The sequence below is a fragment of the Littorina saxatilis genome, linkage group LG1 (assembly GCF_037325665.1).
Source record: "Littorina saxatilis isolate snail1 linkage group LG1, US_GU_Lsax_2.0, whole genome shotgun sequence".
NCBI classification, from domain to species: Eukaryota; Metazoa; Mollusca; class Gastropoda; order Littorinimorpha; family Littorinidae; genus Littorina; species Littorina saxatilis.
In genome coordinates, this window is record NC_090245.1 from 63,040,810 (window position 1) to 63,056,809 (window position 16,000).

Here is a 16,000-nt window from a genome sequence, read left to right on the forward strand (position 1 = left end):
CGGACTTCGGTATTGCATTTCAGCTTGGTGGCTTAAAAATTAATTAATGACTTTGGTCATTAAAAATCTGAAAATTGTAAAAAAAAATAAAAATTTATAAAACGATCCAAATTTACGTTTATCTTATTCTCCATCATTTGCTGATTCCAAAAACATATAAATATGTTATATTCAGATTAAAAACAAGCTCTGAAAATTAAATATATAAAAATTATTATCAAAATTAAATTGTCCAAATCAATTTAAAAACACTTTCATCTTATTCCTTGTCGGTTCCTGATTCCAAAAACATATAGATATGATATGTTTGGATTAAAAACACGCTCAGAAAGTTAAAACAAAGAGAGGTACAGAAAAGCGTGCTATCCTTCTTAGCACAACTACTACCCCGCTCTTCTTGTCAATTTCACTGCCTTTGTCATGAGCGGTGGACTGACGATGCTACGAGTATACGGTCTTGCTGAAAAATGGCATTGCGTTCAGTTTCATTCTGTGAGTTCGACAGCTACTTGACTAAATATTGTATTTTTGCCTTACGCGACTTGTTATGTTACATTTTAATGAACAATAAAGTGTTGTTATTGTTATTGTTAAAGAAACACATGACTGATGACTGTGAATCAGCAAATATAGTAGACATAAGTTGCATAAAGCGATAATCAAAACAATTAGTGTGACCCTTGTAAAAGAAATTCTCAATTCAAAAACATCAGTCACAATTATTGCAATTATAAAACAAGTCCTGTGAAGCCATATCAAAAGATTTAGTCATCTATCATTCTGAATCTAAAAGATCAACACTGGAACCAGTCATCACTGAGACTACATGTGGTTTTTTTTAAGGCTTCTATATATATATACGACTTGTGTCTGTGTGTGTGTGTGTGTGTGTGTGTCCGCGATGCACGCCCAAGGTTCTTGATGGATCTGTTTCAAATTTGGTGGCCATATTCAGGTACACCCCGGACACAACCTGCTCGATGAGATATTTCAACACGTGCTCTCAGCGCACAGCGCTGAACCAATTTTGGTTTTTCTCTGGATCCATTCCCAGTAACTCTTCCTTATCTTCTCCAGTGTTTTCAGCGTTTATCTCCCTTCCTTCGTGTGGCGTCAATCCATATTCCTGTTTCTATTTTTAGAAGGTCACTGTCGACAACGCTTAATCCATATTCCCGTTATACTATTTTTACTCTTCTCCAGTGTTTTGCGCGTTTATCTCCCTTCCTTCGTGCGGTGCGCCGGCAAAGCCGGCGTACACCCGGCAAAGCCGGGTCCCCGGCGCAGCCGGGTATTCGGCTCGACTTCTTCCCGACGAAGCCGTACCCGGCGAAGCGGGTATTCATCTAGTATAATATATACGAGCGTATAGCTATAGCCCAAACCCGAAGACCGACACAGGACCATGCTTTCCTGTATCATTTTCATTCAAACTTTCCATGCTATTTAGGGCACTTCACTTGGATATCTGGCACACTGTACGATTCAAAGATTTCTTTCACTTTTTAAGGCACACGATCACCGCTCAAAGATAGGTAACCCCAAAATCAACCAGATTTAAATGTAAGGTACCAATTAAAAAATTGACGAAAATTCAGAAAAGGCACAACTTAATTGGCAAGTTTTACATGCACAAAGAAGAAAGTCAAATCAATCCAGAACAAGTTGTTTTCTTTGGCTATCTTGAGTATTTCTTGTGTTATGCCATTCCTACTTATGCAGGTGTCGATGGCATGAGCGTTCATAACTGGAGTTTTTTTGCATCAATTTTCAGAGGTTTCATTACAATAAGCGCTGTATTTCAGCAATGACCCGTTGGATTGCTTTGAAACTTGAAGAATCTTTTGCCTCATATATGAAACGTACTTTGGGTAAAATTTAAGATCGTTATACAGGTATTTGTTCAGGTGTGTGTGTGTGTGTGTGTGTGTGTGTGTGTGTGTGTGTGTGTGTGTGTGTTCTTTTCAGGAGTATGTATACTTACTTTTCACTTAATTATTTAATATCACTTGTCTGAAAGACAGAAAATCATATGGCGCAGAAAATCATGGCGGAAACCAAGTCATATAAAATTAAGGATCAAAACTTTCACAAAGCAGACTAATTTCCTTGTGTCTGAAACTTTGTAACAGACTGGAACAATTATACAATTTATATAGTCCACAATATGCCTGCTTATCAAACAACAAAGGTACAGTTGACTAACACATACAGTACTTGAGTTAACTTCCCTATCAAACAGCTACATACTGTCATAATCCCAAGCAAAGCCGTCAACTGTAATTCCAGTGGAACCCCCCTTTTAAAGACTTTCTCCTTTTTAAGACCCTGTTTTCTTAGACTTTCTGTTCATAACCTCTGTAAATTTACCCCCATTTTAAGACTCCCTCCATTTTAAGACCTGATTTTGTAAGATTTATTGAGGTCTAAAATGGGGGGGGGGGGGGGGGGGGGTTCCACTGTAAAAGAAAGTCACTTCAAATAATAGCTATGGACACACAAGCACATCAGTTACATCGTTCCAGATTGATGTTGCAGCGCAGACATTTCAGCCAACTTTCGGTTTCATCACCATTTCACACACACACACAAATTTCGTAGAGCTCAGCCATTTTGCCATTTCTGGGTTCAAGCTTTGCCTTTGAGAAAGTAACTAACCTCAGTGTAGATCTGCATTGACGTGACACAAATGTCGGTGTGGCTGACGTCCCATTACTCGCTCGTCATGCTAAGCGTGTGTGTTGGTCTTCCTTTGTTGTCAGCCAAAAGTTACAGTACTGTTTTCTAACTTCCTGGTTAAAAGCGGGAATTCCCTGCCGTGGAGTTGCTTCCCTTATACCAGCAAGCCACTGAACTATAAATAGACCAGGTACATTTTCTCTGCTCTGTGTGAAAACCCACTGTACTATGAGACCGGCTTACAACAATTATTTGCCGCATCGCAGGGGCGGATTAGGGGTGGTTACAGGGGTTCCTTCCGGCTGTAAAAAAAAAAAAAAATGTTTGTGAATGTTGTTGTTGTTTCTGTCTGTAAAGCCGGGGGAAGTGTTAATTGTTTAATCAGTCACTCCTATGGGACATGTCTTTCTTCTAACCAGTTGTTCTATTCTGTATATAATTTTATATGTTCTTTTGTTAAGGGCCTAGAGCCATAGGTTAGGCACTTAAAAATGTCCAGTTATTATTATTATTATTACTGTATAACCATACTATATGATGTCGGGAGCAGATATCATGGAAGATAAATTGCCATTATCACACCCCCGGTATAGGGGTGTGTATAGGTTTCACTCGATGTGTTTGTTTGTTTGTTTGTTTGTTTGTGTTCGCATATAGATCTCAAGAATGAACGGACCGATCGTCACCAAACTTGGTGAACAGGTTCTATACATTCCTGAGACGGTCCTTACAAAAATTGGGACCAGTCAAACACACGGTTAGGGAGTTATTGGTGGATTAAAATTATACAAGGACTTATAGAGGGACATCTTAATGGTCAAAGGGAAATAACCATTCTCATTCAGTCACTGCCACCAACTGAGAAGGTTATTTCCCTTTGACGGGGGTGTTTTTCCTACCTCGGAGGAATTTCTTGTTTAATACTAACTTTAAAAGAAATAATGAGTGGCTGCTGACACCAGTTGATCATGTTTAAAATCAAGGATAAGCCACAAAATGTTTATAAGATAGTATATTCTTCAGCCGCTTCAGAGGGGGGGGGGGCTTAGCCCCCCAGACCCCCCACGCTACCCCACCTCTACCGACCCCTGGACCCCAGGTTGTAACCCCCCGCCCCCCCCCCCCCCCCCCCCCCTCGGGCTTAACTGCTCCGCCCCTGATGATCGGTACAGTGCACGGACGTAGAGTGTGCATCATTTAACAGGCTGCAGACATGTGTATGGATGGATGTGTATCGTTGTGTGTGAGAGAGATCAAATCGATTCAAATCACATTTTTTGGTTTACGAGGCTTAAGTTGTGGCATAAGCATTACAAACAAACTTTTTTTCAACCAGCCCTCGCCCAGTGAAGGACTGAGACACGGACATTCACATAACACAATTATACGAATATACATGTACACAAAAATGGATTTACCCGAATACTTAGCGTCATATGTACAGTTGTGGAAAATAACTGAACATAACATGCTTGAGCAAATGTGTTATGTGTTGAATTTAATATCAACTGAAATTGCCTTGAAAAGTCAGAGCTGTGGTGGAAGACTCCGTTTTAGATTTATTTCTATATTTGTCCATCATCAGTGTGAGGAGGAAAAATTACTGAGACGATTTGAAGTAGGCCTAGTAGGTAGCCTTATGTGTAGTAGTCAACTTATGGTAGTAGACCCCGAAGTAGAGAGTACACCATGTGGTTGCCTCTTAATATGACGTGACCAGTGTCTTGCACTGAACGACTTGAACAGCACTTGATCTAGTCAGTCTTGGACTTTACACACATCATAGACCAAAGGCTATTTGGTCTATGCACACATGTAGAGTTGGACTGACAAAAGTTCACCGGCACAGACCGACAAATCACTTTATGCAACATGTAATTCTGGAAAACCATGATTGTTGGTTCACATTTCTCTTTAATTCATGTTCCTCTCCGGCCTCGCCAACCCAGCCCGGGCCGAAGGCCGGGAGGCCACACCAATAGTACACTGCAGTCTAGATACACTGATCATGCTGTCTATGAAAACAGAGTAGGGGAAGGGCTCCTAATATGGACCACTTTTTGTTTCATGCTACTGTAATAACTAGCTTGTTTACTTGCGAAGAAGTTTCATTTTATGTTTTGGTAGTCCTTCTCTCTTATGTTAACCGTTAGGCCTAATTAGAATGAATTAGCTTTGATAAACATTCAGCAAAAATTATATACAGAACAAATCCCAAATGGTCCATATTAGGAGCCTGGGCGCCTTCAGTGAAGAGGCCTTCACAAATCACTGTAAACAGCCCCTTAGGCTATACTTCAAAATAAACTGATACAACTTAGTGTGCAAGTCAGACTATCAAAATATGCTTTAGATTTATCTGTTTCTATGAGCCTTAAGCTTTTATTTTCTTCGATTTGTGGAAGGTGGTCCATATTAGGGGACTCACACATACTTTGAGATTTTGCTATTATTTTTTTTATTGCAGTAGAAACTCGGGGTCAACACTGCTAAAATGTAACAAATAAGATCTTAGCTGTCATATAACAATTGTTGTGTGATAACGGCTTTGGCTGTGAACAGAAACGAGTCCGTTTTAGGCGGCAAACTTTAGAGTGAACCCTGCCAAAAGTGTGAAAAAGAGAAAAAGCCTAACGGGTTGTGTTTGTGCAACTGTTTTGACATGTGCAAGTTATCCAGAGAGAGTGAATACAGCGAATGAAATTGTTTTGAGCGCTCTAGCGCCGTTAGTTTGTCAGAACATGAAGTGGTCCATATTAAGAGCCGGTCCATATTAGGAGCCCTTCCCCTACAAAACAAGTCCGTCTTCTCTCAAGTTCTGTTCTGGACAGTTCTCACTCTAGACTCTTTTTTCTCCCAAAAATCTCAAACGCTATACATGTATAGAAACGGGTGGGGTCAAAGCCACCAATCACTGAAAAGCTAGTTAACAAGACTGACATATCGCATTTCATTGGTCAAGCGAGTAAACAAATCACACTCAGCAAAATCACACGGCGGAACACGCAAGCTGAAAGAGGAAAGCGACATTCTCACACCCTCTTATTGAGGCTTTGATCTGAATGCATCAAACATTAACACACGAACATGCTACCGGCGGCTACCCCGGGTCGGTCATAAAAGTTACGCAAGTGACCACCTCAGTGCACGCGAGGTAACCGTCTCTCTCTAGAAGAGCAGCTTGGCATCAGAGAGAACAAAGACTTGTCAGAAGTGGATGGACACAGACGGCACGTTTACGATCTACAGATGTTTTGGACATGAGCATCTCAGCAAACTTTGATTGAGAACAGATAATGACAAAAGACTAAACACAAAGCGAATGGCAAAACTTACACAAGGCACACAAACATTCAGATGATATAGTAGCCAATTTTGCACTTGGCTACCTCAACTGATGAAACATTGATGCTATGGACAAATATAAAAATAAATATAAAACGGAGTCTTCCATCACTCTGACTTTTCGCAATTTGATATTAAATTCAATGAAAGGGGCTTTTTGAAAGTATTGAGAATCATTTGGACTCTTCACAAATTCCGGGAGAGTATTCAACTCGATGCTGCCAGAATAAGCTAAACTTGACTAGAGATCTATCCTTGGAATGGGGACATTATTAAGCTTTCGGTTTGGTTTGGCTTAATATTTGCACTGAAAGCACGTGGTGCACGGCCGGAGAGGATCTTGTGAAGCAGCACGCCTTTATTTAATTTAAATCTTCCTCTTAATGGCAGAATCTTAAAGCCCCACTCCGCCTCACATGAGGTTTACAGAACGAAAGAATCTTTCACGAAATAAGCAATTCTAACCTTATGGAACACACTTGGATAGGCTAGTACTGTTTAACAGCATTAAATGACACAGTTCGTTTGAATGACTATTTAGCATGCGTAAACCACACACCAGTTCTCGTGGTTTATTCGTACTGAGTGGCGGCGGTTGACTTCAAAGAAACTAGCGATATGCGGAAAATTCGTCTGCTTGAGCAATGGTAAGATGCAGCTCATGAGATGTGATTTTAGCACTGTCGCTGCAGTACGTTTTGAAGCACAATACTCGTTCTACACAGGCACAACAACAAACAATATCACATGTTTGGAAATCTCAGTCGAATGGCATTCCAAAAAAAGGGAAAGTTGCAAGGTTTTCGGTTTTCCGGAACCCCCCCCCCCCCCTAATCCGCCCCTGCCCTTGCAAACACACACACACACACACACACACACACACACAAACACACTCACTCACTCATGCACTCACGCTCACTCACTCACACGCACTTACTCACTCTCTCACACAAAACACACGCACATATAGACAAACGGACACACACACCTTTACAAACAAACACACATACATAGGGGAAGGGCTCCTAATATGGACAGGCTCCTAATATGGACCACCTCCTGTTCAAACAAACTAACGGCGCTAGAGCGCTCCAAAAAATGTTTTCGCTGTATTCACCCTCTCTCAGTGGATAACTTGCACATGTCAAAACAGTTGCACAAACACAAATCTCAAACCCGTTGGGCTTTTCTCTTTTTTTCACTTTTGGCAGCGTTCACTCTAAATTTGCCGCCTAAAACGGACTCGTTTCTGTCAACAGCCAAAGCTTTTATCACACAAGAATTGATATACATGACAGCTAAGACCGTATTTGTTACATTTTACCAGTGTTGACCCCGAGTTTCTACTCAGCAAACAAAAAATAATAGCAAAATCTCAAAGTATGTGCGAGTCCCCAGCAAAGGGCCCGGATCACGTCGACATACTGTGACGATATCAGCGGATGTCTTGCTGGACCATCCCATTTAAGACTCGAGTCATAGGGATCTATCAATCAATCAATCAATGAGTCTTATATCGCGCATATTCCGTGGGTACAGTTCTAGGCGCTCTGCAGTGATGCCGTGTGAGATGAAATTTTATACGGCCAGTAGATTGCAGCCATTTCGGCGCATATTTACCTTTCACGGCCTATTATTCCAAGTCACACGGGTATAGGTAGACAATTATTAACTGTGCCTAAGCAATTTTGCCAGGAAAGACCCTTTTGTCAATCGTGGGATCTTTAACGTGCACACCCAATGTAGTGTACACGGGGGGAGGTTCGGACATTTTTTACGACTTGAGAGAAAACATACTGAGGTGGATAAGTCAAACGGTCATACCTGTTGCAGTTCCACTTTTTACCTTGTGTTTTAGATACAATATCTAAGAACACACCAAAGTTATATTCAATACTTTACAACAGTCATGCTTCAAATCAATCTCGTAAAACACTGATGATTTAGATTAATGAATAAATTTATTGGTTGGTAATATTTCCGGATTCTTTAACAAACTATTTCTATTTTAGATCTAACGAATTGCGTTCATAGTTAATTGTTCTTGCATTGACAGCTAGTTTAGGTCGAACTGGACTTATCTCAACTGGGCTGGTTAGTTATAAAGTCCGAATGTCCTGATGGAAGCCTGGATTCACATGATGACCATAGTATTGACGAACTTGATGCAGATCACTTGATGATGATGATGATTAGTAGATAAACTCCTTTTGCTCCTCGCTGGTGGATCACACTGGTGGCGTAGCTTGGTTAGTTCACCCTTATCCCAGCGGATCCCAGACGCTCGAACCCCTGGATCAAAGGTAATACTTGTTATTAACAACGGTATCCTAGGATCAAGGTTAATTTTGATTTCTTGCCCTATCTTCATGTCGGGCGGTTCGCAGACAAACCAAGCATGGTTACTGAATAAAATACTAGATCTATATGCCGAACTAACTTGCAGCATGTACGTTTATGATTAACTTCATTAAACATTCTAAAACAAATATCATATGCGAATAGATGTGAGTGTATAATAGCTGTTCCTTCATTGATGGACGCTCGATATTACAACGACACCTTACCTCTTGATGCTCCTTTCCGGACACTACTCTACGAGTCTGTGCGGCTGCGGGTTACATCTCAGGCCTTGGGATGGTAGGTTACGTGCCGGCGGCTTTTCATCGGTGGTTACACAGGATTCTTGTTCCCCACTTGTAGCCTCTCAGTACCCGGCAAATAGAGTGACCGTAATGGTTAGCGGTTCACGTTTCCTTCCTCCAAATAACTGTTTTCATCCCACGATGCAACTCCATGAGTTACGTAAATTCGCATATTAATGACGCAGTAATGACGTTGATCCAACATGTAGATTCTCATACTAGTGACGTCATTACTTCGTCTCCAAGGTCTCGTAGACTCTTACCCTAATGGTGCAACAAAATATTTCAGTCTCGGCTAAACAAGAGTTGTTTGGAGTTGAGTCGTAACATAACCCCGGGGGGTGGACAAGCGAAATCTTATTTCGTTTCCGTTTATACGACTCAATATACAATACAATACAATATACAATATGCATATACAATTGTTTCCACATTTTGGAGTAGATCCGCATGAGCCTGTCGCGGCCAGTTTGGCCTCACTACTCCAACGGGGTGGACAAATTTTCCTTCTGGACTCTGAAACTCAGTTGATGCGACTCAAATAGTCGGCACCTAGGTTGTCCTTTCCTGGGATGTAGTTGATTGTGAAGGAGTATGGTTGCAATTGTAGCGACCATCGTAACAGGCGAGGGTTTGTTGGATTCCTCTGTAGGCATTTCAAGGGTTGGTGGTCTGTCTCCAACACAAAGTGTCGTCCGTACAGGTATCTTTCAAACTTCTGTACTCCCCAGACTGTTGCTAGACATTCCTTTTCCACAGTCGCGTATCGGGACTCAGCCCCGAGTAGCTTCTTCGACTGGTACGCTACGGGGTGTAGCTTCTCTCCATGTAGTTGCATCAGTACCGCACCGATTCCTCGGTCTGATGCGTCAGTGCGGAGAACGAAGTCCTTGCCGAAATCAGGCATTTTCAGGACTGGTTTCTCACTGACCATTCGTTTGAGTCTTGCGAAGCTCTTCTTTGCCTCGTCACTCCATTTGAGTTTGTCTGGCAAGCTCTTCTTTGTCATGTCGGTGAGCGGCACGACCACAGTCGAGTAGTTTTCCAGGTATTCTCGGTAAAACCCCGTGAGACCCAAAAATGCGCGTAGCTGTTTCTTTGTAGCTGGCTCTTTGGCGTTCACGATCTTCACGATTTTATCGTCTTCTGGCCACCTCTCTCCATGCCCGATTTCATGGCCAAGATACGGCAATTGGTCGAATCCGATGTAGCATTTCGACGGTTTTGCTGCAAGGTTGGCTTCTTTGAGCCGCTGAAGGACTGCCTTCAGGGCTTCCATGTGTTGCTCCCACGTCTCAGTGGCTATCAAGATGTCATCCATAAAATGGTACACATCGTCTCTGTTGAGGGGACCTAGCAACTTCCTCATCATCCTGTTGAAAATGCCAGTGGCGGTCTTCAACCCGAAGGGCATGTTCACCCATCGGAACTGGCCTCGTGACGTCACAAACGCGGTTTTGTCTCTGTCTTCCTCGACAATGGGTATTCCCCAGTAGCCACGCGTGAGATCTAGCTTGGAGAAGTACTTGGCTTTTCCTAAGCTTTGGAACAAATGTTGAACGTCGGTGATGGGTTCCCCATCGAACACCGTGACATCATTCAACCCACGGAGGTCCGCGCAAAAGCGGTACTTCCCTTCTTCTTTCTTTTTGACGAGAACAATGGGTGAATTGTAAGCTGAGTTGGCGGGTTCGATGACTCCTAGCTTCAACATCTCTTCGACTTCATTCTCCACCATCTTCACATACGCATGTGGAATGGGGCGTGGTCTTATATAGACCGGTTTCTTGTCTGTGACTTCGATTCGACACGTAGTCAGATTCGTGGTGAGTGGTACGTCGGTCAGATTTTCTAGTCTGTCCGCGCAGATCTGTCTTGCTTCAGTTCGCTGTGACTGAGTGAGTTTCTCTGAAAAGTGCACGTGGTCTAAACCTTCTGTGCGCTTTGTCTCAAATGTTGGGATAGTCCTCTGACTGTCCAACCTGAAGATGTCGTCGTTAGTGGTTTCGTCCTCCTCTACCACTACTGAGACGATCACTTCTTCCTCTTCTTCTTCTACTACTGCAACCGGAATTGTTCCATCGGTGACAGGTTGCTCACGTTCGACGTAAGCCTTGAGGAGGTTGACATGGAATACTTTTTCCTTCCTCCTTACTTGGACTTTGTAGTCGAAATCATTCAACTTCTCTAACACTTCAAATGGACCTTGCCAAGTGAGTTCCAGTTTGTTTGTTTTCAATGGCTTGAGAATCAGGACTTTCTCTCCTGGTTTTAGCGACCTTGGTTTGGCTTTACGATCGTAATATTGAGCAGATCGCACTGAGGCTTTTTTCAGGTTCTCTCGAGCAAGCAAACAGGTCTCTTCGATCCTCTCACGAAGGTTCACTACATATTCCGCAGTGGTTTTGACCTCATCTGAGACGCTCTCATCTGTCCAAATCTGTCTCAAGAGTTGCATTGGTCCTCTGACAGTACGCCCGAACAACAGTTCGAATGGCGAGAAACCTAAACTCTCTTGAGGAGTCTCGCGGTATGCGAACAGTAATGCAGAGATGAACGTGTCCCATGCTTTGGGCTGTTCTATGCACATCTTTTTGAGCATGTTCTTTAACGTGCCATTCATTCTCTCGCACAAACCATTTCCAGCTGGATGAAATACCGCAGAGGTTTTCCTTTTGATGCGGAGGAGTTCAGTGACTTCCTGCATCAGAGTGCCTGTGAACTGGCTCCCGTTATCAGTCAATATTTCACTTGGGATACCGAGTCTAGTCCAAAAATCCCACAAAGCATCGGCTACTGTCTCGGCGTGAATGTCCTTCAACGCGACAGCTTCAGGGTAGCGGGTGGCAAAGTCAACCATGACGAGGATGTACCGTTTTTTGTTCTCGGACATAGGAAGAATAGGCCCGATGATATCGACGGCTACTCTTCTGAAAGCAGTCTCAAACACTGGCATCTTGCCCAATGGGACCTTCTTCGTAAGGTGTTTTGGCGCGGATCGCTGGCAAGCGTCACATGACAAGCAGTAGCGGCGGATCTCAACACCACAGCATGGCCACCAAAATTCGCGTCTAATCCTTTCGGCGGTACGACGCTGACCTTGGTGTCCTGCCATTGGATGATCATGGCCGAATGCGAGCACCTTACTACGGAACGATTTGGGAAGAATAACCTTCAAAGACTCCTCTCCTTTCCGATTGAACGTCGACTGGTACAAGATACCATTCTTTTCCACGACCCTCATGTGGCCTCTCTCTTCTCCGGTAGCAGCTTGTTTCCTGATGCTGTCTAACGAAGGATCTGTCTTCTGAGCCTCGCGTAAGTCCTTTGGAGTAAACATATCCGATGTTGGCTCCCGGCTACTTGGCTTACTCGCAGATTTGTCTCTATCATTGTCCAATTTGGACTGTGCTCTGGTATCAACGGCCCCAGCGACTGTCTCAGTGCTGTCGTGATACCAGGTAGGTTCTCTGACAGGGAAAATCGGTGTTTTCCTCCTGTCGTTCTGAGTTCCATGGAACTCTCCTATGAGCACCGGCATTATGGGATCCGCCATGACCACGACTTCTGTCTCTCCGCAGAAGAAGGGCGAATCTACATGAATGATCGCGGTCTCGCAGTACCGGACTTTACTTTTGTCCGCTAACGTGGTCCTCTTTCTCTGACCAGTCATTTTGTTGGCCGGCACAAGATGTGCGGCCACCACAATCGAGCTACAGCCTGAGTCTCTCAGGGCGTTCACTCGTTTGCCGTTGACTTTGACGTCAACTAGATCCGAAAACTTTTTTGTGGTGCAGTCTTGACACAATTTATCTAACGGGGATTTTCTTCCCTGTGTTTCGCGTCGGACATCTTCAACCGTCACAGCTCCGGCGGTGTTGCCTTTTTTCCGTAAGGGACAATCGCTCGAACGGTGTAGACCTACGCGACAATAGAAGCATAGTCCTGCTTCTCGGAGTTTTTCGCGTTCCGCCGGTGTCAAAGACGATCTTTTACCTTGTTGAGGTGATGGTTTATGATCCTTCTCAAAACGTTTCGTTCCGTCCTGAGGAGTTCGCGTTGGTGTCGGTCTCAATTTATTTTGGCTTCTGTTCAGCTCATAATCGGACGCGAGTTTTCCCATCTCCTTGGCATTGATCGGGTTCCGGTCTTTGACATGCACGGCGAGATCGGAAGGCATTGACTGCAATGACTGCTCTCGCAGGATCAAATCGGTTAATCCTTTGACAGTTTTCTCGCACGGATCAAGCTCGATCCACTTGGTTAGGTACCGATCGAGTCTAGTGATGTGTTCTTTGTAAGTTTCCGCGGGATTACGTCTAGTATTGCGGAATTTCATGCGATATTGCTCAGCGGTGAGCTGGAATCCTTCAAATAACGCGCTCTTCACCTTTTCATAGTCGTCAACATCCTCATCGTCCATTTTGGACACGATGGTACGGGCCTTACCTTTCAAGAAGTATATCAGCCGGGAGGCTTTCTTTGATTCGTCCAAATTCATATCTCTGGCATAGTGTTCAAACTGTTTGAGCCAGGATTCAACGTCATCCTTGTCATCAAGGTAAGGGATTTTGGGAATGAAACGGGGATCATGGTCATGTGAGGGTTGGGAAGGATGAGCTGCGTTTCCATTCGTGTTCATCTGAACCTCGCTCTGAATGCGCAGCTCTTCTATCCTAAAGAGTCTGTTTCTCTCATTCTCTTGGCGCTCATCTTTACGCTCTTCTAGTGCTAGCCTACTGGCTTCTCGCTCATGTTCACGCTCTTTATCCCTCTCCCCTTGGACGAATGACTGTAGTTCCTTTCCCTCCAAACCCAACTCTTTCCCCATGGTGATCAATTCCTTGATCGAACTGACGCTGGGACTTGATGGAACGGTCTGCTCGACCTGTCCGTTCACAGGCTGAGCGGCGTGGCCGTCATCACCTAGATCGGTGATATCAATCAGATTTGCTCCTTCTGTATATTCTGGGTCTATGCCCACGGTTGACGAGAATCTGGTGTAGTGCTGATGATGTCTGGTATCAGCCATTTTAGGTAATCCCTCAAAATGCAAAACTTTGGTACATCCACTCTTGGTGGTACTCTAATATGGAAGACTCTTACCCGCAGGTATTGTTCAACCTTTCAACACTGGTACAAACAATGTTACACGCGCACGTGATTTTTCCTACACCTGTCCTTCGTCTCTATCTTGAACCGAAACGACTAACTAGGACTTAGTGGTGTGTCGCTGAGTAAGTTGCCTTACAAAGCCTTATGTGATGACGACCTTCAGTCTGTCAACACACCCACAGAAGTTTTTCCCACTATTAACTATCAACCCGCGGGTTATAGATAACTAATAATGTGAAGCACAACTTAAATAAGCAACACGTTTTAAATGTTACTCCGACTAGAGTTATAATTTAATCTGAACTTAAACTAAGGTCCTAGTACTATCGAGCGTCCATCCTGGTTGGAATTATAACACACTCACCGTTTTGATCAGAACTTGAGAGTATAATTCGAACCGACAGTTAGTTAGTAAACTGCCAATTTCCCGTGAAGTTGTCGAACATCAATTCTATGTCTTACCTTATGACTATGATACTGTTCGACGAACTAGATGGAAATCCTTCCACGAATTAATTTAGCAAAAACGCTGTTCGTGAACAACAGCGATCGCGAAGATTCTTTGGGCAGAATGTACCCAAATCAAACACGGAGTTATTTAAAATTTCTTCTTACAGAAATAATTTAAATATTCTACTTACCACCGTCTGGTCTGTATATGAGTGAATCCGACATGAAGCAGGAAACGATTTTGAATTTTGAAGAAAAAAAATGAAGAAAGATTTTCCAGAAAATATTCTAAATTCCGTCGCTTCACGGATAAATTGACTAACTAATTTATGGGGTAAACCAGTTGTCAATGCAAGTTTTTCTTAGGTACGAACACGAGTTCAGTATAGATCTCCGGACAGAGCCCCCATTGTTGCAGTTCCACTTTTTACCTTGTGTTTTAGATACAATATCTAAGAACACACCAAAGTTATATTCAATACTTTACAACAGTCATGCTTCAAATCAATCTCGTAAAACACTGATGATTTAGATTAATGAATAAATTTATTGGTTGGTAATATTTCCGGATTCTTTAACAAACTATTTCTATTTTAGATCTAACGAATTTGCGTTCATAGTTAATTGTTCTTGCATTGACAGCTAGTTTAGGTCGAACTGGACTTATCTCAACTGGGCTGGTTAGTTATAAAGTCCGAATGTCCTGATGGAAGCCTGGATTCACATGATGACCATAGTATTGACGAACTTGATGCAGATCACTTGATGATGATGATGATTAGTAGATAAACTCCTTTTGCTCCTCGCTGGTGGATCACACTGGTGGCGTAGCTTGGTTAGTTCACCCTTATCCCAGCGGATCCCAGACGCTCGAACCCCTGGATCAAAGGTAATACTTGTTATTAACAACGGTATCCTAGGATCAAGGTTAATTTTGATTTCTTGCCCTATCTTCATGTCGGGCGGTTCGCAGACAAACCAAGCATGGTTACTGAATAAAATACTAGATCTATATGCCGAACTAACTTGCAGCATGTACGTTTATGATTAACTTCATTAAACATTCTAAAACAAATATCATATGCGAATAGATGTGAGTGTATAATAGCTGTTCCTTCATTGATGGACGCTCGATATTACAACGACACCTTACCTCTTGATGCTCCTTTCCGGACACTACTCTACGAGTCTGTGCGGCTGCGGGTTACATCTCAGGCCTTGGGATGGTAGGTTACGTGCCGGCGGCTTTTCATCGGTGGTTACACAGGATTCTTGTTCCCCACTTGTAGCCTCTCAGTACCCGGCAAATAGAGTGACCGTAATGGTTAGCGGTTCACGTTTCCTTCCTCCAAATAACTGTTTTCATCCCACGATGCAACTCCATGAGTTACGTAAATTCGCATATTAATGACGCAGTAATGACGTTGATCCAACATGTAGATTCTCATACTAGTGACGTCATTACTTCGTCTCCAAGGTCTCGTAGACTCTTACCCTAATGGTGCAACAAAATATTTCAGTCTCGGCTAAACAAGAGTTGTTTGGAGTTGAGTCGTAACAATACCTTGATTGATCGATTGACTGATTGATGTTTGTGATTTCTTGAATGGTCTCATGCATTACTAAATAATGTGTATGTCCACGCACAGAAAGTTCATAGAACAAAGCACTTCACAATGCCTCGCTCGCGGAACCGTTCTCAAAACTCACTTTGGCTTATTTATCTCAACATGTGTACGTTTAAGGCCACGTAGTATCTTATCGCG

General features: G+C 43.0%; 2 protein-coding genes and 1 long non-coding RNA gene across 4 annotated transcripts in view; all 3 read right to left on the reverse strand.

Annotated features, from left to right (window-relative positions):
- LOC138975935 (leucine-rich repeat serine/threonine-protein kinase 1-like) overlaps positions 1–2,978 on the reverse strand; it is a 99,262-nt gene extending 96,284 nt beyond the window's left edge. For both annotated transcript variants that reach the window (XM_070348706.1, XM_070348714.1), the window contains exon 1: positions 2,659–2,978. The gene's annotated coding sequence lies outside the window, so the exon portion shown is untranslated. The remainder of the gene's footprint in view (positions 1–2,658) is intronic.
- A 7,571-nt stretch (positions 2,979–10,549) lies between these two features.
- Positions 10,550–13,701, reverse strand: LOC138982124 (uncharacterized). Its single transcript, XM_070355378.1, has 2 exons — positions 10,652–13,701; positions 10,550–10,577 (listed from the first exon to the last, which is right to left on the reverse strand). Exons 1-2 carry the CDS (start codon positions 13,699–13,701, stop codon positions 10,550–10,552), a joined length of 3,078 nt encoding a protein of 1,025 aa, XP_070211479.1.
- A 1,060-nt stretch (positions 13,702–14,761) lies between these two features.
- Positions 14,762–15,791, reverse strand: LOC138975972 (uncharacterized). Its single transcript, XR_011458831.1, has 2 exons — positions 15,388–15,791; positions 14,762–15,112 (listed from the first exon to the last, which is right to left on the reverse strand). It is a non-coding gene; the product is annotated as an uncharacterized lncRNA (long non-coding RNA).
- Between the last annotated feature and the right edge of the window lie 209 nt (positions 15,792–16,000).